Source organism: Nannospalax galili, unplaced genomic scaffold (genome assembly GCF_000622305.1).
Source record: "Nannospalax galili isolate Female #2095 unplaced genomic scaffold, S.galili_v1.0 scaffold513, whole genome shotgun sequence".
In the NCBI taxonomy this organism is placed as follows: Eukaryota; Metazoa; Chordata; class Mammalia; order Rodentia; family Spalacidae; genus Nannospalax; species Nannospalax galili.
Genome location: NW_008334861.1, coordinates 2,821,660 through 2,845,765, shown reverse-complemented (window position 1 = coordinate 2,845,765; position 24,106 = coordinate 2,821,660). Strand labels below are relative to the sequence as shown.

At 53.1% G+C, this 24,106-nt stretch overlaps 2 protein-coding genes across 11 annotated transcripts in view; one reads left to right on the top strand and one right to left on the bottom strand.

The window, feature by feature from the left end:
* Nucleotides 1-1,461: 1,461 nt before the first annotated feature.
* LOC115069685 lies at nucleotides 1,462-18,313 on the bottom strand. 9 transcript variants are annotated; one of them, XR_003848924.1, is made up of 9 exons: nucleotides 18,195-18,287; nucleotides 12,561-12,697; nucleotides 10,021-10,262; nucleotides 9,426-9,617; nucleotides 7,327-7,614; nucleotides 6,895-7,199; nucleotides 3,623-3,712; nucleotides 2,309-2,630; nucleotides 1,462-1,811 (listed from the first exon to the last, which is right to left on the bottom strand). XR_003848924.1 is itself a non-coding variant. In XM_029561827.1 (8 exons), the coding sequence occupies exons 3-7, from the start codon at nucleotides 10,136-10,138 to the stop codon at nucleotides 3,659-3,661; spliced, it is 957 nt and encodes a 318-aa protein (XP_029417687.1). In that variant the 5' UTR covers nucleotides 10,139-10,262; nucleotides 12,561-12,697; nucleotides 18,195-18,287; the 3' UTR covers nucleotides 1,462-2,630; nucleotides 3,623-3,658. The 9 variants fall into 9 exon arrangements, 3 of the variants coding, with proteins under 3 accessions (XP_029417687.1, XP_029417689.1, XP_029417688.1); XR_003848927.1 differs by having other exon boundaries at nucleotides 2,309-2,571; XR_003848925.1 differs by lacking the exon at nucleotides 12,561-12,697 and having other exon boundaries at nucleotides 18,195-18,313.
* Nucleotides 18,183-24,106, top strand: part of Haus7 (HAUS augmin like complex subunit 7) — a 20,593-nt gene continuing 14,669 nt past the window's right edge. The window contains exons 1-5 of one of the 2 annotated variants that reach the window (XM_008829516.3): nucleotides 18,183-18,324; nucleotides 18,614-18,783; nucleotides 19,504-19,619; nucleotides 21,251-21,318; nucleotides 23,658-23,719. In XM_008829516.3, the coding sequence (XP_008827738.1) occupies nucleotides 18,673-18,783; nucleotides 19,504-19,619; nucleotides 21,251-21,318; nucleotides 23,658-23,719 (357 nt within the window). In that variant the 5' untranslated portion in view covers nucleotides 18,183-18,324; nucleotides 18,614-18,672. Of the gene's footprint in view, nucleotides 18,325-18,613; nucleotides 18,784-19,503; nucleotides 19,620-21,250; nucleotides 21,319-23,657; nucleotides 23,720-24,106 lie in introns of those variants that run through there. The other variant, XM_029561826.1, reaches the window with a different exon arrangement.

Genomic DNA, 24,106 nt, shown 5'->3' with positions numbered 1-24,106 from the left:
TTGCCTCATCTGCTTAGCAGGGCTAAAAATGGGGAGGACTGATGGGATGTTGGGTCTGCCCAGCCCACACTTCCTGTGCCTCCTGGGTTTAAACTCTGGAACTGGGAAGACGGTGGGAGAGAGGGGAGCTGGAGGGACTGGGAGACAAGAACAGGATGGGCAGGGTTTGGGGTGGCTGGGCTGGGGAGGAGGGTTTGTGAGAGTTGGGAAAGCAGGGCCAATGCCTCCAGGGCTGCTGACCTCTGACCCAGCCCAAACAGGAAGTGCCATATCTGTGGGCCCAGACTGGAGAGGAGAAGGAATGCAGGGATGAGTCCAAAGCAAACACTCCACCAGCTTCCCAGTTCCCCCACCCCCAAGTCTGGTCCTTTCCGCTGAGAATGTGGTGGTGGGGGTAGGGAACTAGGGGAATTGCTGCAGAATGAGACCAAGGCAAGACTGAGTTCCCAGGCCCAGAGCCCTGCTGGAACTGGTGGTAGTGTGAGGGCTCTGTAGTACGTATTTTTGTGCCTTTCTTCTGTTTATACCCCAGAAGGCAGGGGTGGTCTCTCTCCTGTTCCATCTTGTCTGCCTGTCACCTGATGCCCAGGCCTTGAGCTGTGGAGGCTGACCCAGGAACCCTGGCCCTTTTTCTCTGTGATTCCCCTCACACAGGTAGGACAACTGCTCCTGTAGCCTCAAGGGGGTCTGCAGAGCAGTATCCCAACCCAGCAGAGCCGACCCTGCCCTAAGCCATCACCACCCTGGCGCTGCAGGATGATGCTGATCAATCAGCGCCAGGTCTCCAAGGCTGAGCCCCCTAGGCAGGCCTGGCCTTGCGGACCAAAGGCTCAGTCCCCAGCAAGTGCTGAGTAGATGTGACCACCCTGTCCTTGTACCAGGCCACACAGGGCATAACCTGGTCCCACAGGAAGCAAAGTGTACATCTTTGGGCAAGTTCTTTTACCTGCCTGCACCCTAGTTTCCTGTCACTAAAGTTGGTAGCACTCTGAGGATCCGGAAAGCTGACTGGGAGTGGATATGTATGGAGGGTCAGGGATGAGTGTCCTGGAACATGAAACGGAGGAGGGGCTTCAAAGGTACTAATATGTAGCAGTCACTAGCTCTTGCTTGCTTTAAGACAAAGGGCAAGTGTTGTGGGATTCCCTACCAACCTGTACCAGCAGCCAAATACCATCTCTGTGGGCCTTTCCTGGCTGAGGATAGGAACACCTAGTAGAGAAGAGGCTTCAGCTATAGATGGTTCCTGGAGCAAGGGCGGGGGTTAGCTACAAGGGTTCAGGACCCTGGTGAGGACAGGAAGCTAGGGAGGCTTTTAGAATTGCTGTGGGCAACAGGCCTCTGAGCCCTTTCCTGATGAAACAGCATTGAGATTGTGGCTAGGGACTCTTGGCAAAGAGAGCCAGAGCTCTTAGTGCATGCAGCTTAAATCTAAGACACACAAAGTTTGAACAAGATCCATTTATTACAGTCAATTACAAGCCAGTGCTGCCCCACCCCTTGCTTCCACTGGGTCATTTGCTGAGTAAAATGGCCTCCATCAATCATGGGAAGTAGGTATATCCCAAGAAGTAGGGGCATTTAAAACTTTTCCCCAGTGGTGCAAAGATTAAGTGGAGCTTGGCTTGGGTGTACCCCAACCAATAAGTACTGGGGAAGGGAAAGTAGGTAGGGTAGGACTAGGAGCCTTCCTCTTTCTGCTGAGGCTGAAGGACCACACTGTGGTGGGCTCGAATTCAGAAGGCCGTAGGTGGGATGCGGCGCAGGTCAATGAGGTTGTTGTCCAGCTGTATGGCAATAAGGTTGGAATCCTGGGCCACACGTGTATCACAGATGGAATTCAGGGGCACGTGTCCAGGAAAGAGGCGGCAAGGTGGAGCAGGGAAGAGAAGAACCCAGAAAAGAAGGTCAAGCAGCATGCAAAAAGAGACAAAAAGCCCCATGGTTGAGAGAGAAGAGCAGTAAGATTCAGGCACACAACACAGAGCTTGGGAGGAGGACTGGGTGGCCTCCTTCCCCTCTGAACTCAGTGCTCAGCACTTGGCTGCCAGCCCTAGCCCTTGCTGCTCTGGGCCAGAGACCCACCTTCCCTCTGCCCATCCCCTATCCAGATCCAGCTATCCAAAGCCCTATACCTTGGCTGCGTGGGCTTGTCAGCCACAGGCACAGTGCTCCATCCTGAGCAGGAAAGGGAATGATTCTCTCACTCTTGCCCATAGCTTCTCCCAGACCTCTGAGGCCTGTGGGCAGGGTGCCTCTTCCTCCTGACTAGGGGTAGAGATGGATGTAGGTGGACAGGCAGCCCTACCTGATCTTATTGTGGCTCAGACGCAGCACCTGCAGACCCTTGAGCCCCAGGAGGCCATGTGGGATGGCCTACAAGTGATTGTGATCCAGCAGCAACTCTGCCAGGGAGGTGTGCAGGCCCAAGAAGGACACTCTGTGGATGCCCTCAGCATGTAGCCTGTTGTGGGACGGGTGTAGGAACTCCAGACCAGGCTTCACATGTGCAAGTATGTAGTTTGGGATGCACTCAATGAGGTTGTGACACAGTATCAGGCACCTCAGGCTCTGTGGTAGGAAGGAAGGCACATGTACCAGCAGGTCGTGGGTCAAGGGTCTCCAGCTTCCTGTAAGGTGGAGCATATAGGCACAAAGAGAGCTGGAGGCTTGAGTGGTTCCAGTGTACCCAGCCCAGCTACCATGGGAGCTCCAGAGACTGGAGCGCCATACCCAAGAGAAGCCCTGGGCCCACTCCTCAGAGAAAAATGAGGTCGTGTCCCTACATGGCAGCTGCCACCTTGAGCTCTTCTAAGCAGGGGCGCATAGGACTCCTGAGTCAGCCAGGACCTGTGTAGCTTCTTTGTTCCCCTCTGCCCCCAAAGATCCTGAAGAGGGGGCCTGAGTGAGGCCTTCCTTCTTCCTGTTGGGCTAGTCACACCAGCCCTTATTGTAGAGACAGTGGTCTCTTCTCTTACTCCTTCTTCCTCTGTCATAGGGTCTCCTAGGCTCTTGGGCCTGGCACCCTAACAGTTCCTAAAATCTGGGGGCTGTAGAGATGGTTCAGTGATTTAGAGCATTGGCCTGGCTGCTCTTGCAAAGGACCCAGGCTCAGTTCCCAGCACCCACATGGTGGCTAACAACCATCTGTAACACCAGTTCCAGGGGATCTGATGCCCTCTTCTGGCCTCTGCCGGTATTGCACTCACATGGTGCACTTATATGCAGGCAAAACATTCATATACACAAAATAAAAAAAAATCATAGCTGGGTGTGGTGGTACATGCCTTTAATTCCAGCACTTGGGAGGCAGAGGCAGGTGGATCTCTGTGAAATTGAGGCCAGCCTGGTGTACATAGTGAGGTCCAGGTCTGCTGGGGCTACAGGGAGACCGTGTTTCAAAAAAAAAATTCCACCAAAATCTGCCCCCTTCCCCTGTTTGTCCTAGGCATAAGAGCATTCTCTTGGTGTCTGTCCCACTCTTCTTAACCTGCTCCAGCCAGTCTTATCCTCTTTGCAGCAGTCAGATGGCAGAGAAAAGCAAATCAGGTAACTAGCAAGAGTTCTGGGCATCCAGCAGGGAAGAGGGATGCAGGAAGGCTAAACTAATAGTGAAGCTCACCTTGCCACTTTCTGTTGGGCCACCATAAGCCCCCTGTTAGTCTGTGGTGGATCCCTGACTCCTTGACTCCAAGGCCTGGTCCCTCCAAATCTGTAAGAACAGAGGGTGGTAATGCCAAGAATGGTCAGAGCAGGGAAAATGGCTTCTTTTAGTGATACCCCCCTTCTCCCAGTGCTTGTAAGTGGGGCAAGGCATTGGGGCAGTTCCCCTGTCTCCTGCCCCTGCACGCTGCAGTCCCCATGTTTTCTGCCAGCAAAGGGAAGACCGCAGTGTCTGCAGTCAAGGAGAGGCAGGGGCTGAGCCTGTGCTTGACTGGCCGCCAGCCCCCTGCCCAGGCCCCGCGGCAGTGGGGGAAGAGGGGAGTGGAACGCAGCTGGGTGGCCCCTCCCAGGCTGCTGTCTGCTTTCTTTTGCCCCCTTGGCAAGAAGGGGAGAGGAAAAAGGAATAATTAAACCCAAACGTCCTGGTAACTTTTTCCTGGAACAAGAAGACACAGGGCGGGAGATTCTGGTCCTGGGAATAGTGAGTGGGACTGTCTGGTGAGTGAGACTCCACTCCTACTCCAGCCAGTCCCGTCTTGGTGGTCAGCAGACCCTCATGAGCCTCTTGTCTGTTGTCCCCCAGCCTCCCTTAGTCTGCTCTATTTTTCCCAGAACTGGGTCCTGCCTGTTTAACCCTGTCCCCTCTGATCTTTGTCATGGTAAGAAATCTCTAAGTGCCAACCCCAACCATCTATCCAAACCAGACCAGGGGAGTTATCCTAGGCCCTTCTTGTAGTGGGGTGAGTGGTAGCCAAAAAGTATGCCTACTTAGTCCCTTTGATGCTGACTTTATGTGTCTAAAGGGGCTTTAGAGATGCGGTGAGAATAGGGTGTTGAGATGAGGTGGTCCTGGGTTATTGAGGTGGGTCCTAAACCCACATAACAGACAGAAGGGAGAGAGGATAGAGGGAAACGCACAGGGGAGGAGGCCATGAGGACACAGAAGCACAGACCAGAGTGCCGCGACCACAAAGGTCACTGGGGAGGCAGGGGAGAAACTGGAAGCTGGAGAAGAAAGGGAAGATTCTGTTCTAGAAACTTCTGAGGGACCATGCTCCCTCACACCCAGATTTCAGGCTTCTGTTGTGCTAGGACACCCAGTTGTGGGGCTTTGTGATAACCCCAGGACACACATCTCTGCTCTGCCCTGCCCCTCCTTTCCATGTTCCTTTCTGTTGTTGTCACCTCATAGCTAAACCCAGCACTGGGTCAGCTTTGCCTGTCACCGCAGCTCAACATGGGCTTCCTGGGTGCCAGCAGGGCAGGCATGGGCATGGCTGTGGGAGGGAGCCATTCATGGTAAGGGGTGTGGGGCAGGCCTTAGAAACTTGTAAGAGCTTGGAGGAGCAGGTGGTGACAGGGCCCAAGCTTCTTTGAGCCCTAGGAAGAGAGTATGGTGACCTGATCAACCTCCTAAGACCAGGCCCTCTCCACAGAGCGTCTGCTGGCACCTAGGCCTTCTGCCATCTCTCTGGAGTTGCCTGGCTCCACGCTGTCCTCTCTGATTTCCTGCCTGACTGTGCTTTAGGGGCCCTTCCTCACTGTCCTCCACACACTTATTGCGTTAATGGTCCCCCAGGGTGCACACAGCAGGTTGATCCACGCCCCAGGTGCTAGCCGGTCCTCCTGCAGCCGGTTGTTGCTAAGCAGCAGCACACTGAGGTTATGGATACCATTCAGCACAATCTCTGTCACCTCTTGAAGGAAGTTACTGTGCAGGTGCAGCTCGTAGGGCCAGGAGTCAGGGGTCATGAGGAAGGCCCGCTGCTCCATCTGTGGGACTTAGGTGCCATCATTACTGCCACTCAGGCCCATGGGAGTCTGTTCCAAGGATCCTGGGAGAACCTGCTGACTTGGCCATGGCTCCTCTGAACCCTACAACTCATATCCCCAGAAAGCACCACCAGTGAGGCCAGACTTTTCCTGGATGGAGTGGGCTTTACTCAGTGTGATGGTTCTTTTAGATTGTGTCTTGATTGTATTAAGAAGACCTAGGCCATTAGTGAGGCAGACCTCTGGCTGTGTCTCTGAGGGTGTTTCCAGAGAGGCTTAACTAAGGACCTGGCCTAAATGTGGGTGGCACCAAGCTATGGGCTTGGGTCCTAAATTGAATACAGAGGGAAAAAGGAGAAAGCCAGCTGAGTGCTTCCTGACTGCAGACATGGGACACAATGTGACCAGCTGCCTCATACTCTCTATCATGTCTTCCCTGCTACGATGGACTCCATCCCCTCAAACCATGAGCAAAAAGAATCTTTATTGCCTTCAGTTAATTCTTGTCAGGAATTTTGTCACAGCAATGGGAAAAGTAACTGATATATTCAGGGACACCCACTGGATGCAGAACAGTCCAAGAGGTAAATCTGGACATTGGAGAAGTTTGGCTTAGACCAAGGAGAGGCCCACAGGCTGGGAAGCCCTGTGAATTTCATGATAAAAATTCCGGAATGAGCTGCATGATATCTGTCAGCAGATGCTCAGGTCATTTGTTTACCAGGATATCACCTCCTCATCCTAGGGGTGGCCTGTTCTCCTGCAGGGAGGCTGGTAGGCCAGGTGGGATGGTCCTCAGTCAGTTTTGGTCCAGTCTCAGGTAAAGCAGGTTGTGCAAGGGCTAGAAGGTCAGTGGGGTGATGTCCCCATTAGGTAACTGGTTTCCTTCTGCCTCTATTGTCAACAGCTGGCTGAGCCCTGTGGGCCTGGCAGAGGGCTGACTGGTGCTTCCTCACCTGTGCCTCCCTCATTCTTCATCCCACCACCCATTCCTCCTGCCTTTCAACCCTCTTGCCCTCAATCCCCTTGCCCGCACTCTGGAAGTTGCTGTGCTGCGGGCTCTGCAGGAGACTGTCATTGAGTTTGAGCTCTTGCAGGGAAGAGGGTAAGGCTGGCACCGTGGACAGCAAATCTCCATCCAGATTGAGCTGCTTTAGCTGCTTCAGATTCTGGTGGGGGGTTGGGGGAAAGGAGGCAGGCTGGGGTCTAGCTATTGTTGGTCAGAGCACAAGCCTTCCTGGGCATGACTCCAGGCCCATCCTAGGCAAGGAACACCCCCCGTCTGACTGCACTGTGGCTCCTAGCTGCCATCGGACCTAGGCCTGTTGGGGACATCTACTACATAGAGGAGTCCAGGGGTCTGTTCCATGCACCCCAAATCACAGGAGCCACCCTGCAGTGTCCTCCAGACCTGAACCCTAGCAGCCTGCCACTGTGGACCAATGCAGAGCAACGAACCTCTTGGGCCATCTGAGACATGTAAGACCCCATCCAGGTCCTGGATAGTTGGTAGAAGGACTGCAGCATGACTCGAAGGCATGTGGGTGCGGGCCTTGGCTCTCTAGTTTGTTCTTGCTCAGATCCAGCCACTCCAGGTTGGGCAGTCCCAGGAACGTGTGGGCCAGAATCTTGGCAATTTTGTTGTCTGTACACACATGGGGCAGCCATATCCAGTGCCCCGTCCCCTGCCCTTTGCTGCTCTTCACCTCCCAGGGCAAGACATTGCTCCACTGCCAACCAGGACCCACAGTGAGGCCAGCCATCTGCAGAGTAAGAAGGCAGCCACAGTGGTTGAGGGCCGGTTTGAAGGGGAGCCAGGGCAAGAGTACAGGCCTGCTCCCTTTCCATCCCTACTGCTCTGGTGGGTGTTGACAGAGTGGGGCTACCCACCTTCTAGGTAAAGGGTTGTCAGACCAGGATCCACCAGGGTGGGGGCATGTTTCATTTTGACCTTGTGGTAGGCAATAGCTGTCTGGGCCAGTGGACACAAAGCCGGCGAGGAGGGCGTAAACTGCTCTGTAGTGCCCATTTCTGTCAGCCTAGGCCCTTGCCCTTGCCTGCTTCCTAGCTTTTTCTGCACACAGCCTGTGGCCTCTGAGGTGCTGCTGCCATTGTTCTGGTGTCTATCCCAGTCCTTCTGTTGGTGCAGGGCTCCTGGCCCAGATTGACAGGAGATCCCTGGAGGAAGACAGAAGCAGCCCTGACCTGGTCACGAGCAAAAAGAGCCCAATCGAGGGGCAAAGGTTTGCCAGTGATTGAGGCTGGGAAGGGCTATAACTTTGGAGGGTTCCTCTCCTACCCTGCATGCTTGTCTTGGGCACAGAATGGGGCAGGGCCTGAGTGGCTAGTGACACTCATGTGCCTGGTGGAGGAAAGACAAGGCCTTGACCATTTTGGTCACTCATGAGTAACCTCATCACACCCAGCAGATATCACCTAGGGGACATCTGCCCTGGCTAGTCCTTACCTTTGGAGTGCCTCCTGGGTTTCAGATCCCTTCTCCTGGTTTCTTGACCTCCTACCTTTCTGTCCTGGCCCTCCACTGTGACCACTGCCCTTTATGGGTTCCCAGAGTTCTTGCTAGCCTGTAAGGGTTTGAGCTTCTCCACCATGGGCTTCTCTGTCCCAGCTCCTGAGGAAGCTATGGCCTGGGGCTGAGCCTGCTGGTTACCCATGCCACTGCTCAGATGCCTTGCTTGCCCTGAGACCACCAAGGGTGATTCTTTCCTCAGGGCCAGGTTTGGTCTGGCAGGTGCTTTTCATTCAGGGACACTGTGAACTTGCTCCTTGAGGGTGGGCCAAGACCAGCTCTATGGCCAGTATAGCTGCTCCTCTTCAGTTCTGTTTGGGTTGCTGGGTTCTATAGAAGGTGCTAGTATGGGCTCTGGTGGCTGAGGGGTTTGGCCCTCGCCTGCTATTGTGTGTCCATGGCAGTCTAGTTATTAGCTTCTTTCCTCTCTGTCCAGGCCTCCCTCTGTCATTCTTTCATCTCCAGAGGGGAGAGCTAGAGCGAGAGCAAGAGAGAACAGAATGCCATCCCATACCACCAATTGCTCCACCTGTCTCTCAGAACTGATGTAGTGCTTCCACTGGGGGCTCTCCAAGCCCAACTGGACAAGATACAGGCTGGCTCCCAGCCCACAAGAACTTTGTTTTCCTGGGCCAAGGAAATCAACTCGCTCAGGGGACCTTGTGTCCTATCTCTCCTTATTGCCTCTTCTCCAGTGCCCCCTAAAGACAGAGGGAGTGAGCATTGCCTCAGCATCCCCCTCTGCCCCTACCCAGTGCTGAGCAGATGCCTAATTGGGACAGCCTCTGGAGCGATGAACAGGTGCTGCCACCTGGCACAGTTAGCCTTTGGAGGTGGCAGCCCCAGCATCTGCTAAGAGGTAGGGTTTGTTGGGGGGTAGTTAAGCTAAAGGCTATCTTATGGGGCTGTCAGCCACCTTAAAGGAAGGGCAATAATCTCTGGGGCCTGTCCTGACCCAGCAGCCCAGAAACTCTTAATGATCTGTGTTCCAGGGATGGGATGGGGGCCTAGACCTACTCAACTGGCCCCTCTTGCCTCCTTAGGCCTAGGGCAGGGCCACCAAGCACAGCACCCAGCAACCCACACTCATAGTCCTTGTCCCAGAGCCCCCAGCTCTGTTTGCCAACCTTCTGCCCCATTTCCAATCTCCCAAGATTCTCCTGTTAGTAGGCTTTTCAGCAGCTAGATTAACTCCCTACCAGCAAAGCCTGGTCCATTCTTCCAGCCTCACCCATTCTTGCCCCACCCTATACAATGGGCACAAACACTTCCAGAGTCTGCAACACCCCTCACTGTCTAGAAATGGTTCTCTGAGGGCCAGTGGCTGCTTCAGGTTTTGCCTGAGTGTCTTAAGTTGGCAGTCTTCAGGTGACTGGCTTTCTCCCCCTCTGCTCTAGCTCCAGGGGCACTGCAGTGGCAGAGCAAGGTACTCTTCTTCTTCCCAGTGCCAGCTACTCACCGTTGGAGGATCTAGAGCTGCTGGGTGGTGGCTGTACGATGGGTAAAGCTGCTGGTGCTGGTGGGGCTATGAACTCTCTTGTGCTCAGCCCCTGCTTGGCCAGGGCCTCTCCAGAGCAGCACCCCACCCAAAGAATCAAGATGGGGACCAGTACACCCTTCATGGCCCCTGTGGGCCAGCAGAGGGCATGAGCTGGAAGAGATAGAACAGTGACCACGACTGGATGGGACACACAAACCCACAGAGTGATGGTAGGATAGCCTGTGCCAGTCCTGCTGCCTGAGCTTCTGGCTCTGGCTGTGTCTCCGGGAGCTACCACTGCCCACCCTGCCCCCCTCCACCAAGGCCTTCCTTCTGCCAAACAAATGGCTCCCAGGTCTTGGGCCCAACTCCCCACAATGTCCACTGCTCCCACCTAAGGAGAAAGACGGTGATTCTTTCCTGGATCTGAGGGCACATGCTTTCTCTGTAAGGCCTGCACTGACTACTGGCCCAGACCCAGTGCCCCGATGAATTGGGCATCTGTCTCCACACACTGCTGGCCTATGAGGTCCACCACAGGGCAGCATACAAACCACATGCTGCCAGGGCCTACCTTTATGGCACGGAAAGAGGAGGAGCAGGAGCCTCTTGGGTCCCCAGGAGATGGGGTAGGTGCCAGGGCTGCCTGGGGCAGTGGAGGCTCTGGTGTCCACAGAACTAGCCAATTCCATGGGTTTCTGCTGCGGGTAACTGAGAAGCCTCCTATTCCACGGGCAGCAGAGCCTGAGGGCCCCTGGGAATAAGGCTGCTCCTAGTCCTGCCAGTGCTCTTTCCGCCAGAACCCTACCTCAGCCTCTGTGGAATGGGAGGCAACATGAGTGTCCTGTGGTTCCCCCCCCCACATTAGAACATGTGTACACCAGGCACTGCCTGGGTGAACCCAACTCATAAGTCCCCCAGAATTCCTGGCCAAGAAGCCCAGACCACACATGTCCCTGTCCTCCCCAACACCCTGTGGGCCCTATGGGTCAGGTTGGTACCAGGTAGAAAGGAGGCTGGGCCTAAATGAAGGTACAGCTGGGGAGAAGCAGAGTGGAGCAGAGCAAGAGGCAGAGAAGTGGATGTCTGTACGAATCCCTGAAACAGTCCTTGGGGGTGTCAGCAGTCCCTGTTCTAGTGCCTGGGCCGGGACGCCAGGCATTTGGCATCCCCACAATCCCAGCTCCAAACCCAGCTCTGGGGTGGAGGGGGCAGGCGGCTGGGGCTGGCATGCTGCTCAGCCGGCCACAGGGCTCAGCTCTTCCCGGCCAGCATTGAGGAAGCTTTTCCTACAGTTCTGTCCAGTGTTGACTTATGTTTGGAAGCATTCTGAAAAAATGAGTTAATTGTGGGCAAGGCCTGGATGGAGGAGAGAAGGGGAAGCAGTGGGGGAGGGGCAGACAGGGACCACAGCCTTGTCTGTATTTGCATGTTAGCGTCTCTGTCTCTGTCCCGCCATGGAACAGTGTGTGAGGCCCTGGGAGGTATGTATGTGTGAAGCAGACGGGAGGGAGTTGAGGTTGGAAAGTGGGTTTTTGTTGGGCTCCTTGACAGTTGCCCACTTGGGTCTGAGGAGCAGCAGATGTACTAGGATAGGGGAGGGAGGGACCTAGGAATCACTGTTGTGGAGAAGTCCCCAGCCTATGAGCCACACAGGGTCCATCCACAGTCTCCTCCCCATTTCTGCCGTGTAGGACTCTGCTTTATGACCTGAAATTGGGACAGTGCCACATAGAGACTAGAGACTCTGGCTGTCTTGGGAGCCAGGGATGAGGCCACTGTCTGACTGTGCCCCCTGTGGGTGATAGAGGATGGCCTAGGCCCAGAGTTCTGCCTGGGAGGCAACGCTGAGGCTGGGGGAGGGGAGCCCTGAGGCCTGAAAGGCCTGAAGTGTACTGTCATCCTGGAGAGCCAGAGAGAGAACACCCTCCACTCCCCCACACACCATCATTTTACAAAGAAGTGCATGGGGGGGTGCTCACCCAAGTCCTTGAGCCCCCTGGAGATGCCCTGGCTCTGCCCCTCCCCCTGCCTGGGATGGATTCTGGAATCCTGGCCCCCTACCCATTTCCCCTGTTCTTGAAGCTCCCCAGGCGCTGACTAAACATCCTGCCATCTGGTTCCCATTAACTGGGCTGTGGGTGGGGGGAAGCCTGCTCCCAGGTTTCTCTGGCACAGGCAGCCTGGAGGAGGGAGAGACACCCCCCTTTCGCCACCAAAGCAGGAAGGGGCAAGGCCTGGGGTGCTCCCATTTCTCCAGCTCCCATGGATCCCTAGCTTGGCTACCCTTATCTTGATTGGAAATCCAGTGACCAACCCAGGTGGACAGCTGAGGTATGGTCCTTCTGCCATCTACTCTATCTAGTCAGAGTCTCCAGACAACTCTGGGACCCCAAAGAGCAGAACCAGCCTGTAGTGAGGAGCTCAGCAGAGCCAGAGATCCCAACAAGTTTGGGTCTTGCCCTCTCCCCTCCCCAAGAGCTCATTTGCAGACTCGGACTCTACTCAGGCAGAGCCAGCCAGGACCCCAGGCCAGCAATGATCTTGAGCCATGTCTGGAGAGGAGGGTGGGAGGGGCACTGGGATTTTCCAGGAACCATGATGAGGCCTGGGGGTTGCTGGAGAGGGGGTTGCTGGAAAGAGCGTCAGGCTCAGCCATATCCTCTGGCCCAACTGGTCCTGTGATCTCAGGAGCAAGCCTCCTAGCCCAGTGCCCTAGTCTCCTCTCCTCAATGTGGAAGACACAGGCTCCTTCGAAAGCTGTGCATTCTGCGAGTGGGCAGGGAGAAGGTAGATAATCACCATGGCGTATAACTTTGCCATCCCAGAGTTCCAAGGGTAAGGAAGAAGACTCTCCCTGCTCCTTTTTCCTTCCCTTCCCTTCCCTTCCCTTCCCTTCCCTTCCCTTCCCTTCCCTTCCCTTCCCTTCCCTATTGTCAATTGCGAAGGAACAGCCCACTGCATAGATATGCTACAGCTGGTGGATCATGGCTTCTTTCTGCTTCAGGCAGCTATGAACACCCATGAATATGGTTTTCTTCTCTCTTCTCTTCCTCCCCTCCCCTCCCCTCCCCTCCCTTCCCCTCCCTTCCCTTCTCTTCCCTTCTTTCCTACCACATGACACTGGCCCCCAGGGCTTTTTGTCTCTTAAGCGTTTTCTCAGAGCTGCACTGCACAGCTGAGGATTCTTCTCTCATCAAGGGAGGACTGGAGAATAGATTTTTTGCTCACCAAATGTTCCTGAGCCCCTGCTAGCGAGGGAACAGGGATTCCATCAGAAACGAAGAGGCTGGCCCTGGTAGCTAGAGGAAACAATACTTTTGACAGTATCAGATGAAGGCCTTGAGAAAGTGACTTGGACAGAGATGAATGAAAAGGAGATAGCCATGAAAAAGAACTTCAGTAAAGAGCCCTTCATAAAGGAGGACTGGCCAGTGAAAAGGCCCTGAAGCAGGATAGTTTGATTCAACTTGAGAAAGAGCAGGGAGACCAGGGTGGTGAAGTAGGCTGAGTGAGGGGCTGAAAGTGGAAGAGAGCAGGAGGCCCTGCTTGAGAAAGTTGTCAAGGTGGCGAGGTAACATAGCTTTTGTCCTTGAAGGAAAGAGAACCACCATGGACTTCTCAGAAGAAAAGTTGCACGATTTGACTTACAAAAGGTGACTTCACAGCCAGATGGAGCACAGACTCATTGGAGTAACAGAGGTGAGAACAGGTATGAAGGTGGCTGACTTGCCTAGGGGAGAAATTGTGCCAACCACACACCTGCCCCAGCTCAGAAGTGGAGCTGTGAGGTAGGCTAGCAAACATTCAAGCTACTGTCTAGAAGGTACTTCAGGAAAGTATCTGGACCAACGTATGTGTAACTGTCACTGCTCTGTCACTTGTCCAATACATAGAGTCCCTCCCATGTGTTTGCACTCCTGCCAGGGTGTGAGGCAGAACAGTGGTTTGGTAACCCATGGCGCAATCCTGAGACTTCCACACCTTGTCTGGATACATCAGGTGTGTGTGTGTGTGTGTGTGTGTGTGTGTGTGTGTGTTACATCGGGTGTGTGTGTGTGTGTGTGTGTGTGTGTGTGTGTGTGTGTGTGTGTGTATGTGTACCCATGTGCATGTGGATTCTGCATGTGCACATGTACGTAGGCCTCAGGGCACACACAGGCAGCTGTTGCATGGCAGGAAAGGTACAGGAGCCTTTCCTCCTTAAAATCTTTCAGAAAAGTAAAGTCAAACTTTCCGTGCCCTCCTCCTGCTGCCAGAGACCCTTCCCTGGAAGAAACTCAGCTTATTTTAATGCCATTGAAACTTAGAGGATCTGCTCCCAATTAAAGGCACACTCTTGTAGATTCTTTTGTGAGCCCTGAAGACAAAGGTCCGTCCACATTCATGCCATCCTCTGCGCTACCTTGCCTGAGATGAGACATAGGTGGGGGGGGGGGAAATGAAAAGAGAAGAGAGAGAAGAGAAGAGAGAATGTATACAGGAGGCACAGGAAACAACCTTTGTTAGATAATGGCTGGGATCAGGATGGAGGGAGCAAGAAGCACTGACAAGCAGAGCTTCTCTGGCTGGGGTGTGGGTGTCCCTGTGGAGGGTTGCCAGTAGAGGGGGCCTGAACAGGGTGGCATGCAGCAAGGGGGACTTTTACATGAAGCTTGTCCTTGGCCACGTGGCTGGGTGGAGGCAGCAGAGCCATAGTCCGGAGAAGGACCACTTTCCCATTCTCCTTCTCTGCCTGAAATTCCAGCTCGTTCCTGCCAAAAACCTGAGCTCCGCTTGACTCTCCATGAAAGCCGTCCCACTCCATCAGGTGGGCCCCAGGAAGGGGACAGATGCCGGGAAGAAACTGGGGCTCAGTTTGGGGTAAGGAAAGGTTGGTGGTGAGAAGGCGAAGTAAAGTACCCCCTCCCTCCCCCGGCAGCCCTCTGAGCTGGGCACGTTCATGTTCCAGTCCTGGCGCCCGTGTCTCTAGCTCCAGACACATGTGACTCAGCCCTGCTGGCCTTGCCAAGCTGTCTAGACCCAAGAGTCTCCCTGTGGAGGGGGTGATCCCACCGCCCATGGGCCGGCTGTTTCCTCACTGGCCTTGGCTGAGCCCTGTGCCCATGCAGCTGTGCACCCCATCCCATTTTGTGCATTCACAGGCACAGCAAATGGGAGGGGGTGCTTGGAGGCTTGTGCCTGAATGCAGCAGTCCTCCGGGCTCCAGGCCTTGTTCTCACTTGTTGGGCCTGGGGGAAGAAGACACACAGCCCTTGCTTCCACTTCCCAAAGGGGCTAGGTGCACTCTCCTGGGTATACTACAGCACACACAGACCTACATGCTCTAGTCACACCTGGCAAACACTGGGTGTACCCTCCGGGTCTTTGCTGGCCCTGGGCCTCAGCTGGGATCCCTGTTGGGATCCCGAACTCAGGCCATCCTCAGTCTGACCTCCTTGAAACACACACATGCACTGGATTCTGCTTGTTTCTTCAAGAGTCTGCATTTGTGTTCACCCACTGCCCTTCTTGGAGAGCTTCAGGGGTGAGAGTGGTAGAGGTGGAGGGAGCCTTGGTCCCTTGAAGGCTGCCTGCGACTGTTCCTGGCTCTGAGCCTGCCCAGCCTGTGTGGGACAGCTCCGCCTTGGGAGGGCCCAAGTCTACTATTCTCTGACAGAAGCAATGGAAGCCAACCTGCCTTCTCCTCCTTTGGTCTCCTCTCATCAATGGTGTTCCCCTGAGGGGGTCCTGGCTAAGGTCCCCCTTGCAGCCTGGGGTCTAACACTAAAAACAACATGAGTGTTCCATGGCTTTCTTGCGCTGATGTCCTCCAGGGCTCCATGTGTCAGTCCAACACTCTAAGGCAAGGAAACCAAGTCCAGGAGTCCAGCTGCATAAATGGAGGGGACTCATGTGCATTCACAGCTGCCAGTCCATTCCTTGCATTATAGGGCCAGTGCCTATCATCTGCTCTTCTTTTCCAACCTATGTTGACACTGACACGTGGCTTAGGTCCTGCTGGGACCCATAGCCAAGTTTTCCTCAATTATGAGGAAAACATGTAATTACACAGGTTGACTCTTGCTTCCTCTAATGCCCAGTTCTGCCTAAGGTCCCCCAGGGCCCCCCTACAAACCTTCCTGCAGGCCTTAAGGTCTTTCAGCTCCCCTAAAATGGGCCTAAGTAATTCATCTCCACCCCTCCTCCCTTACAGAAGTCACAGCCTCTGGACAGGAATGTCCCTAGAGGTCTGCCCGTTCCCATCCTCCATGTCTCTATCTACCTCCCTGGCATGCACACCTTCCAAGACATGTAGCATCCCCCTTCTCCAGCCACATTTAGACAGTCCTTTCTGGAAAAAGTGCTTCCTTGTGTCAAGCTTGATTCTGTTTCCAGAAATTTCTACCATTGATGCTCTATATTCTTACGGAGCAGCCCCATCACCCTCTCTGTTTCCACTCCAGCTTCCATTGGAGGATGCCTGGGAGATGCCATGACTGAGGCCATGTGGGCAGGGAGTCTGGCCCCTGCTGCTGTGGCCTTGGTGCCTCCATGACTTTTGCAGATGGGCTTCAGTTCCCCAGGCCTCATTAATCCCTCCAAGCCCTGCCTGGAGTTGTAGACAACTGCTGAGCTGGGGAAAGGCCTGCTCAGTGCCCTGGCTCCCTGGAACTGGGTGGAGAAGGGGGTTTTCTTCCAGAATACACAGGGGCTGGTTTCTTCTCCATTCCTCAGGAGTAGAGGCTATGTGGAGGGTGGAGGGAGGGAGCCACACTGCCGTGGTTTCTCCCGCCAAATTCCCCAGTCCTAGGAAAGATCCACAGGAAAAACCCACAAGAATTTGAATGTCTGAGCTGGGGTCATGATTGAAATGAAATTTTCTAAAGAGAAAGGAAGAAAAAACAAAATCAGAAAGACAGGAAAAAGTAAAAACCAAACCAAACGAAAACTACAACCGAGAATAACTAAAAGCCCTGTTGACCCTCATTTTCCAGAAGGATTCAAGACAGCATCCTTGTAGAGGCTGGAATGGGGTCTTGAGAAGTACTTTGCCTAGCCCCAAGCTCTGGCCCACTCCCTCCTCCCAGGATCCAGCTGAGAGCTCTCTCTAGTCACTGTGATGACTCCAGCTGCCTGCCAGCAACTTTCCCCGCCGTGTGTGTGTGTGTGTGTGTGTGTGTGTGTACACATATATGTGTGAGTGTGGGTGTGTGAATACATGTGGAAGCCAGAGATCAATGTTGGTTGTCTTCTTTAATTGCTCTTCCCCTTGGTTTTTTTTTTTTTTTTTAAGTTTTGGGTTATTAGCCTTAGCCTTTAACATCTCTACCATCTCTCCAGCCCTCTACATTATATTTTTTGAGAAGGGTCTCTCACTGAACTTGGAGCTCACCAATTGGGTAGACTAGCCAGCCAGAAAGTCTCTTGGATTCTCCTGTCTTCATTTTCCCAGCACTGGGATTACAAATATGCTGCCAAATTGCCAGGCGTGGTGGTGCACGCCTTTAATCCCAGCACTCAGGAGGCACAGGCAGGCGGATCTCTATGAGTTCAAGGCCAGCCTGGTTTACATAGTGAGTTTCAGGTCAGCCGGGGCTACAGGGAGACCCTGCCTCAAAAAGACCAAATACAAACCCACCACCACCACCACCACCACCACCAACAACAACAACAAAACAAATATGCTGACAAGCCTGGATTTTTTTTTTTAACATGGGCTCTGGAGGATCAAACTTAGGTCCACATGGTTTTGCAACAAGCACTGGCTGAATCATCTCAGCAGACCCCTGCCTCTTTCTATTTTTGAGACAGGATCTCATGTGCTTCAAGCTGGCCTGGAGCTTACTATGTAGCTGAGGATGGTCTTGAACTCCTGATCCTCCTACCTCCACTTCCAAGTGCCTTATATCTGACTTCTCCTCAGCTCTTAATGTGCCCTCATGAATCCTCTTTGAGGAGATAGCAGTACAGTGCACAGAGGAGGGACATGCTGACTTCAATGAACTGTTGGTGGATTTTGGCTCCTGGGCACCAGCCACCCTTCAATTCCTTTTGGCCTTATCCAATCAGCTGATCTCCAGGTTGGATGATACTGAACTGGGGCTTTGGAATTTTGGGGAGGAAAGGCTGACCAATACCACTCCAAATGTATTGAGTTTTGGAAGCGTAAGATGCAGAGAGATTTGTAAATGGACAGTGCAGGAATGGGCCACAAGAGCATTTACAAAAGTAAAAGATATGCTGGGGGAGGTGGGGTCCAGCATAATGATAATAGTGAACATTTACAGGATGCTTTCTACCTGCCAAGTGATGTCGTGGGAATTTTATAGAAATTACTGTCTCTTATTCTTATAGCAAACCAGTGAGGTAGGTTGCACTCATTTATCCTACTAGGTAAGGACAAGGGAGGTACAGAGAGGTTAGGTAGCTAGTTCGAAGTTAAACGGTTTTCTGGGTGTGGTGTGTCATCCCAGCACTCTGGAGGTTGGGTTAGGAGGGCCACAAGTTTGTGGCCTGCCTGGGCTACATAGTGAAACCTGCCTCTAGAGGCAACAGATAACAAAACCCCTCAACTCCCCCCCCCCCCAAAATTATATAGCTAGTGAGTGGCAGAAACAGACAACAAAAAGAAAAACAAAAAAACTACACAGTCAGTGAGCGGCAGGGCCAGATTTGACTATAAGAACCTTCTCTCTGCCTTAGCGTGAGCAAAGGAAACAGAAGATAGAACTCTGAGTTAGAAGGTGAATTCTTCAAGTCTTTTACCGTTCTGGGGACCATAGTCTCAGCTAAAGCGAAGAATCCGAACGTGGTAGGAGCGCCCTCTTCTGGACGAGCCTGATGTCTAGGAGTCCGGAGCATCTGCCACCAAGAGGGGCTGCGTACAGAGCTAGAGGTAGCTTCCGGGTGCCTTGCTCGCCCCGCCCCTCTCTAGCCCCGCCCCAGTCAGCTCCACTTTTGCTCCGTCCCACTCCGCCCCTGCCTCCAGCCCCGCCTCCGTCTCCTCCCCCTTCGCCTCCGTGTGGTAGTAAGACGCGTGAGCAGGCAGTGGGCGGAGGCGCAGGCCAATGGGAAGACGAGAAGAGGAAGAGGGTGGCCCTCAGGAGCTACCGGCTGACGGGTGGCCCCGCCCCTCTGCGCGGGGACCAGTGGGAGGAAAGGGCACGAAAGTGACGTGTGATTAGTCCAGCGGCTGTGACCAGAAAGCTGGGGGCGTGAGCGGTCCTGGTTCAGAGCGTGAAACATGGCGGAGCAGAGTGCCTCTGGCGGCGGCGGCTCGGGGGGCAACTACTGTGAGGACGAGGGTGACGACCACGTGCTCAAGGCGGCTGTAGAGGTGTTCGAGAAGCTGAAGGTACTGGAGACCAGGGGAGCCCCTGTAGGTGGAAGACCCAACAGGGCCTGGGCCCAGGCCTTCTAGGGGCTTGCTACAGAAGTTTGCGACGCCACAGGGCCTCAGTCTTGGGTCCCGGCTGCACCCTGTGGTCCCACAAGAGGGAGGCTTGTGGCGCATCGCTTTGCTCTTTGGGGTTCCCCAAACCTCTGCTCATGCCTTTCCCATAGAACTTTGCGAGATGGGGGCAGGGAACTTAGAGCAGGTGTAGAGATGGAGGATACAGGCCCCAAAGTCCAGGAGCTGAGGGGGATTACGTTTGGGGGACGAATAGCCGAGCCCATTGCCACTTTGTTGGTCAGAGACAGGATCTCCAGGTACGATTGGGGGGGAGGTCCACGCAGCAGTGAGGAAATGACCCTATGAAGTCAGGGAGCTATCCCATTTGAGCCCAGGCCCGTTGCTCCCCATACTAATACCCGTCTGATCTCCCTAGTCCCAGGCTCAAGTATATTCCTACTTCTGTGGCCACAGAACCCAGAGGGGGCACACTTAAAAGCAGTGCGGCAGCAGGTCACAAGAGATCGGTGAGCAAGGATGAGGAACTTGAACTTTTGGCAAGATGGAAGGAAAGCCCAGGGGATCGTGCTAGCGGCGCCCCCCCCAATGAACACAAGCTGACAAATTCACTGCCACTCTGTAGTGACAAGCTTTCTTCTGACTTTTCTTTACCTTGCTCAGGGTCTAAACTGCCCCTTCCTCGATGGTCTATATATCACAGAACCAAAAACGATTCTGGAGCTGCTATGTAGGCCCTCGAAGTACCGACTGGACATAGTGGAATGGATGTGTATACGGTAATGTGCTGTTTTCTTCCTTTTCCATGGGGGTGTCTCCTGGGTGATATATGTCCTTTCAGAGCATTCCATAACCCAGTCAGCCCCAGGAGAGCAGCTGCTTAGTTAACACTGCTGGCTGCAGCAGAGCTGTGATTACCATCTGCTCTACGAGCACCTTATGATCAGGGACATTGCCCAGAAGCCCAGGAACAGAAACTAGCATTCTAGATTGTTCTCCTTCCCTACCCAGTTTGCGAAGAACCAGAGTTTTCTTCTAAGTACATCCTGAAGCCTAGACACTGGTTGCAGTTCATCCCATTCAGTCACTGTGTCCTTTCCCACCGCACTGGGTCAGCAGGTCTAAGTTCTGGGGACCAGGCCACCACCATGCTGATGGCAATAGAGGGTAGAGTTAAGTCTCCTCTGGAAAGAACCTTTTGCTATCTGTGGGGCGCCTGCTCCTGCCCCTCGTAGCCAGAGCTCCTAGTTAAGGGGCCTTGGGCTCCTAGTTAGGTCCTTGAGCTGGTAAGAGGGTGGAAGCATGTTCCCAGGGCCTCAGAGCCAAACCAGGCATGGAGCTCAGCACTGGATAGGCCTTTCCTACTGGGTGGGAGGTGGTGGAGGACTTCTTATTTGCAGCTATGTGTGGAACCAGTTCTACCCAGCTAACAGGTCTCTCAAGCCAGATGCTTACTGAGGAGCCTCATTGTTATGCTTATCTGTGTGCCACCCCCAAGGCCAGGGCTGCACAGCTGAGTGACCACAGCCACTTTCACAGCAGGAACCTTCAAGTGTCTCAAAGCAGGGCTAAGCAAGGCTTTTCTACAAAGAGCCAGCTACTGTTGGTCTCTGTCTCTTCAGCTTGATCCCGCTAGGGTAGCTGTTACAAAATCATCTGTAAACAGCACTCATAGGAATGGATGGGGTGCTGTGGCAATAACTTTTTTTTTTAAACCCAAACTGGGGGCCTATGTTTGGGCTAACCCCAGCTTTCAAGTGTGAATTAAACTTTTTGAAAAGTGTAAGATGACCCTCTCTGGAAAGAGCACAGTGTTTATTGGTGTTTATTAATGGCAGAGGCAACCATTTTCCCTCATTGCATACTCTGCTGTGTTGGTCACTGCCCAGAAATATGCGGCTCTGGAAATACCCAAGGGAAAGCCAGCTTTTGACCCCAGCCAGCTTGCACTCCAAGAGTAGAGCCCAATGGGAGGGGAGTGCGCCTTGGGGACTGAGGCCGCCAAGGTGGCCACAGGATTTCTTGAAAGGCGTTACCACGGCCAGCCAGACTGAACAGGAATGAGACAGTGACTAGTGTGCTGGGGCTGAGTGGGAAAGAACTCCCCAGTAGTCCCTACCCAGGCTAAGACCTCAGGCTCCAAGCTCTCCTATGGATGGCCTTGTTCTTCCTTTCTTGTGCACCCACAGTTTTTCTCTTGTGAGAACTTTCAGTATTTACATTCATATTTCTGAGGGAAATTTTCTGAAGTATTTTTCCTCTAGTAATTCAATGAAATCAAATGAACCATTTAAAAGTGGCTTTTCACTGGCATTTTGCATATGTACAAGTAATTCACTGTTTAGAGATAGGTTTTGTAGGGTTGGTGGTGAGGAGTCACATCTTGACTGACTTTGCTGTTTCTCTGCAGGGCCTGTCCGTCCTTCCAGGACAAGTTCAGCTCACTGAAAGGAGCCTCGATGGATGTGAAAATCCAGGGTAGGTCTGTTTATGGGAGTGTGGAATTTGCTGGTGAATTCTGGGCACTTCTGAGCTTGGTCACAGCTTCTTACCAAGTTTTCATTATCAACTAATCTTGTATTCTGGATGGTGGATATTGCTAGAGTCTTCCAGAATTAGGGCCTCTGCGGCATGCTGAGTGGGAGACTTCCCAAAGGGATCCCATAGTACATTGGTCTACCACAGCACTGGTAGGTAGAGAGCGTGCTTCTTTCTGATGTCAGACATCTGTTTTCCAGTCTCATTGCTGTGTATACACAGTCTGTCTACATGGTATTCCCAAGAGTACCCTGATTGCTTTCTGATGGAGCTTGCATTGTAACTACTTTTGTTTGATGGTATCTTGGCAAGAAACAGCCCTTAACCCTGTGTGAATGTTAGATAAAAATGAGTGAAAATACCATCTTTGTAAGTTGCAAGCTTTTTTACCTTCCCAGTGGTATCACCAAACGCTGATGGAATTTCAAAGGCTACGTTTTCCACTGGCCTATGTCTGTTTGAACCACTGCAGGATGGGTGAGCTGGACTCTGGAGCACTGTACTGTGCACCAGCTGGTGCTGCCAAATCAGTTATCTGGGGAGAGTTGTCCCTGTGGCTGAAGTGGGGTGCTGGGTCTCAGACTAGTTGTGCCTTTATTCCATTGCTCTTGTATTTCCTGCTGTCATGACTCCTTCAGAGACTGAGTTATTTGGTGCACATGGGCAAACCCTGGCCCTCAGTCTGGCCTTGCCCAGCCATAGCCTTGACTTCACTCAGGAAATTGAGGATGAAGGCCCCAGTTTTGCTTGCCTCCTAAGAATGTGCTGAGTGCTTGTTCAAGTAGAAGTAGGAGAAATAAGGACAGGCAGGGGTTAGGATCGTTCTTCATTTGGCTGACGTGTGAGGCAGTGGTCTAGAATCTGGGGCATAATAGTGGGGTACAACACCCTCATGGAACTTACATGTTAGCTGATGGGTGACACAGATAATGAACACAGAAGTATATAAATTTCTCAGTGTTGAGGTGTCAAGAAGGACTATAAGCTGCCAGGTAAGAGCAAGGTCTTGCCTAGGAGGAGCTGGAGGAAGGGTAATCTTGTTGACAGAAAATGGCAGAAAGTGGGAAACAGAGCCAGGCTGATGGCAGGAGTAGTATCCATGGCAAGGGGACAGCAAATGTAAAAGGACTGAGGTAGGCTATGCTTGGCAGCTTTGAGGAAGGGTGGAGAGCAGATGTGACTGCGATAGAGGGGATAGTGAGGTCAGGGAGAGCAGGAGGGGATAGGGCAAGGGCCAGGTAGGCCTTGTAGGCCATGGAAGGTCATTGGCTTTTACTCCAAGGAAAGCTTTGCCATCTGTTGGGTTCATTAGTCTCCCCAGGGCCACTGTGGTGAGACTAGGAATGCCCCAGCAGAGGCAGGGACAGCAGTGTGGCTCTTGCAGTGACTGAGGTGAGAGACTGGGGAGTGGATAGAACTGTGTGCTGGGAAGTTTCTGGATTTTCTGGGAGGAAGACAGGGTCAGGAGGACATGGGGTTAAGGGCTGTGGGTGAAGCAGGCTAGCTTACGGGGCATAGTGTCATCTGCAGAGTATTCCCAGGGTCACAGAATTTTCACACAGATGCTCTGCTCACTTCTGTTGAATCTTTCACAGCATGTGCTGTGCAGTTCTGCTGAGGCCTAGGTCTGCCTGTGAGGAGATGAAGGCTCTGCCTCAATGCTGGCACTGGCTCTACGAACTGACCTTTGTTTATATACTTGACACCTACTCAACAATGCCCTGGATGCCCTGGAAGGTGTGGCTGGGTGTTTCCTGTCCCCTGAAGGCCCTCAGACTCCTAATTTATAAAATACCGCCCAGACTCACCTCCAAGATAGCAGGGAAGGAAGCAATGAGAAAGCTTTGGAATATGGACAAATGCCCTGGGTCCTTTTGATTTGGCTTCATGAGGTCTCTGAGAGGGTGGCATGTGATGCAATGTTGGAAGCCCCCTGACCTCTGGTAGCTTCTCAGGCAGCTGGCCAGCTTCCATCCCATGTACACAGAGTATGGTGGTCAGCCTGCCCTTCATTTCTAGGTCTGGAAACTAATACCCAGAAAAAGGCAGATTGGGTACAGGCCTTATAGCAAGAGGTAGCTCTGGCACCATGGTGTGCCAGCAGCCTCCTCATCCACAGGAGATCTTCTGTGCCTAGTCTGGTCTCAGAATGTGGGGCTGTCCTCACCATTGTGAAGAATAAGCCTCATCACCGTATGTGCTCCAAGCTCTGGGATGTCTCGTGTCCACCTTATGTTTGGGTGGGTGTCTGTAGTGACAAGGTCTTTGTGTTCCAACAGAGATGACGAAACTAGGCCATGAGCTGATGCTATGCATGCTGGATGACCAGAATCTTCTGATGGTAAGAGAGGACCTTGTCCCTGTAGAGGAGATATCTACTGTCTTTCCTGGCCTGCTGAGGAGATAGAGGGAGCTTCTGGCCCCCAAACCTGCATGCCTGGCAAGACTGTTGTTCTAAACATCCCCATGTTAAACACTGCCTGGAATCCCTTAAGGTGATGGACAGAGTGGAGAGTTCTGCAGTGGAGGTACAAGCAGATGTCTGGCTCATGATGACCAAAGGGACAGAGTGCATCCTGTCCTCATTTGATGTTGTCATACTTGTGATGCCTAGTCCCCCAGTAGATGCTTTATATACCATTCATTGTCACACCTACACTTGGCAGTTGCTGTTTCTTAGCTCTGTTTCCCAGACTGGTGACAGGCACTTAGTTGAGGTCACATGGTG

Coding starts and splice junctions, on each gene's coding strand:
- LOC115069685 (XM_029561827.1), bottom strand. CDS start 10,138: ATGGAATTGGCTAGTTCTGTGGACACCAGAGCCTCCACTGCCCCAGGC. Junction 7,615..9,425: donor CAGCTCTAGATCCTCCAACG/GTGAGTAGCTGG, acceptor GTCTTCCTCCAG/GGATCTCCTGTCAATCTGGG. Junction 7,200..7,326: donor GACAACCCTTTACCTAGAAG/GTGGGTAGCCCC, acceptor CTTACTCTGCAG/ATGGCTGGCCTCACTGTGGG.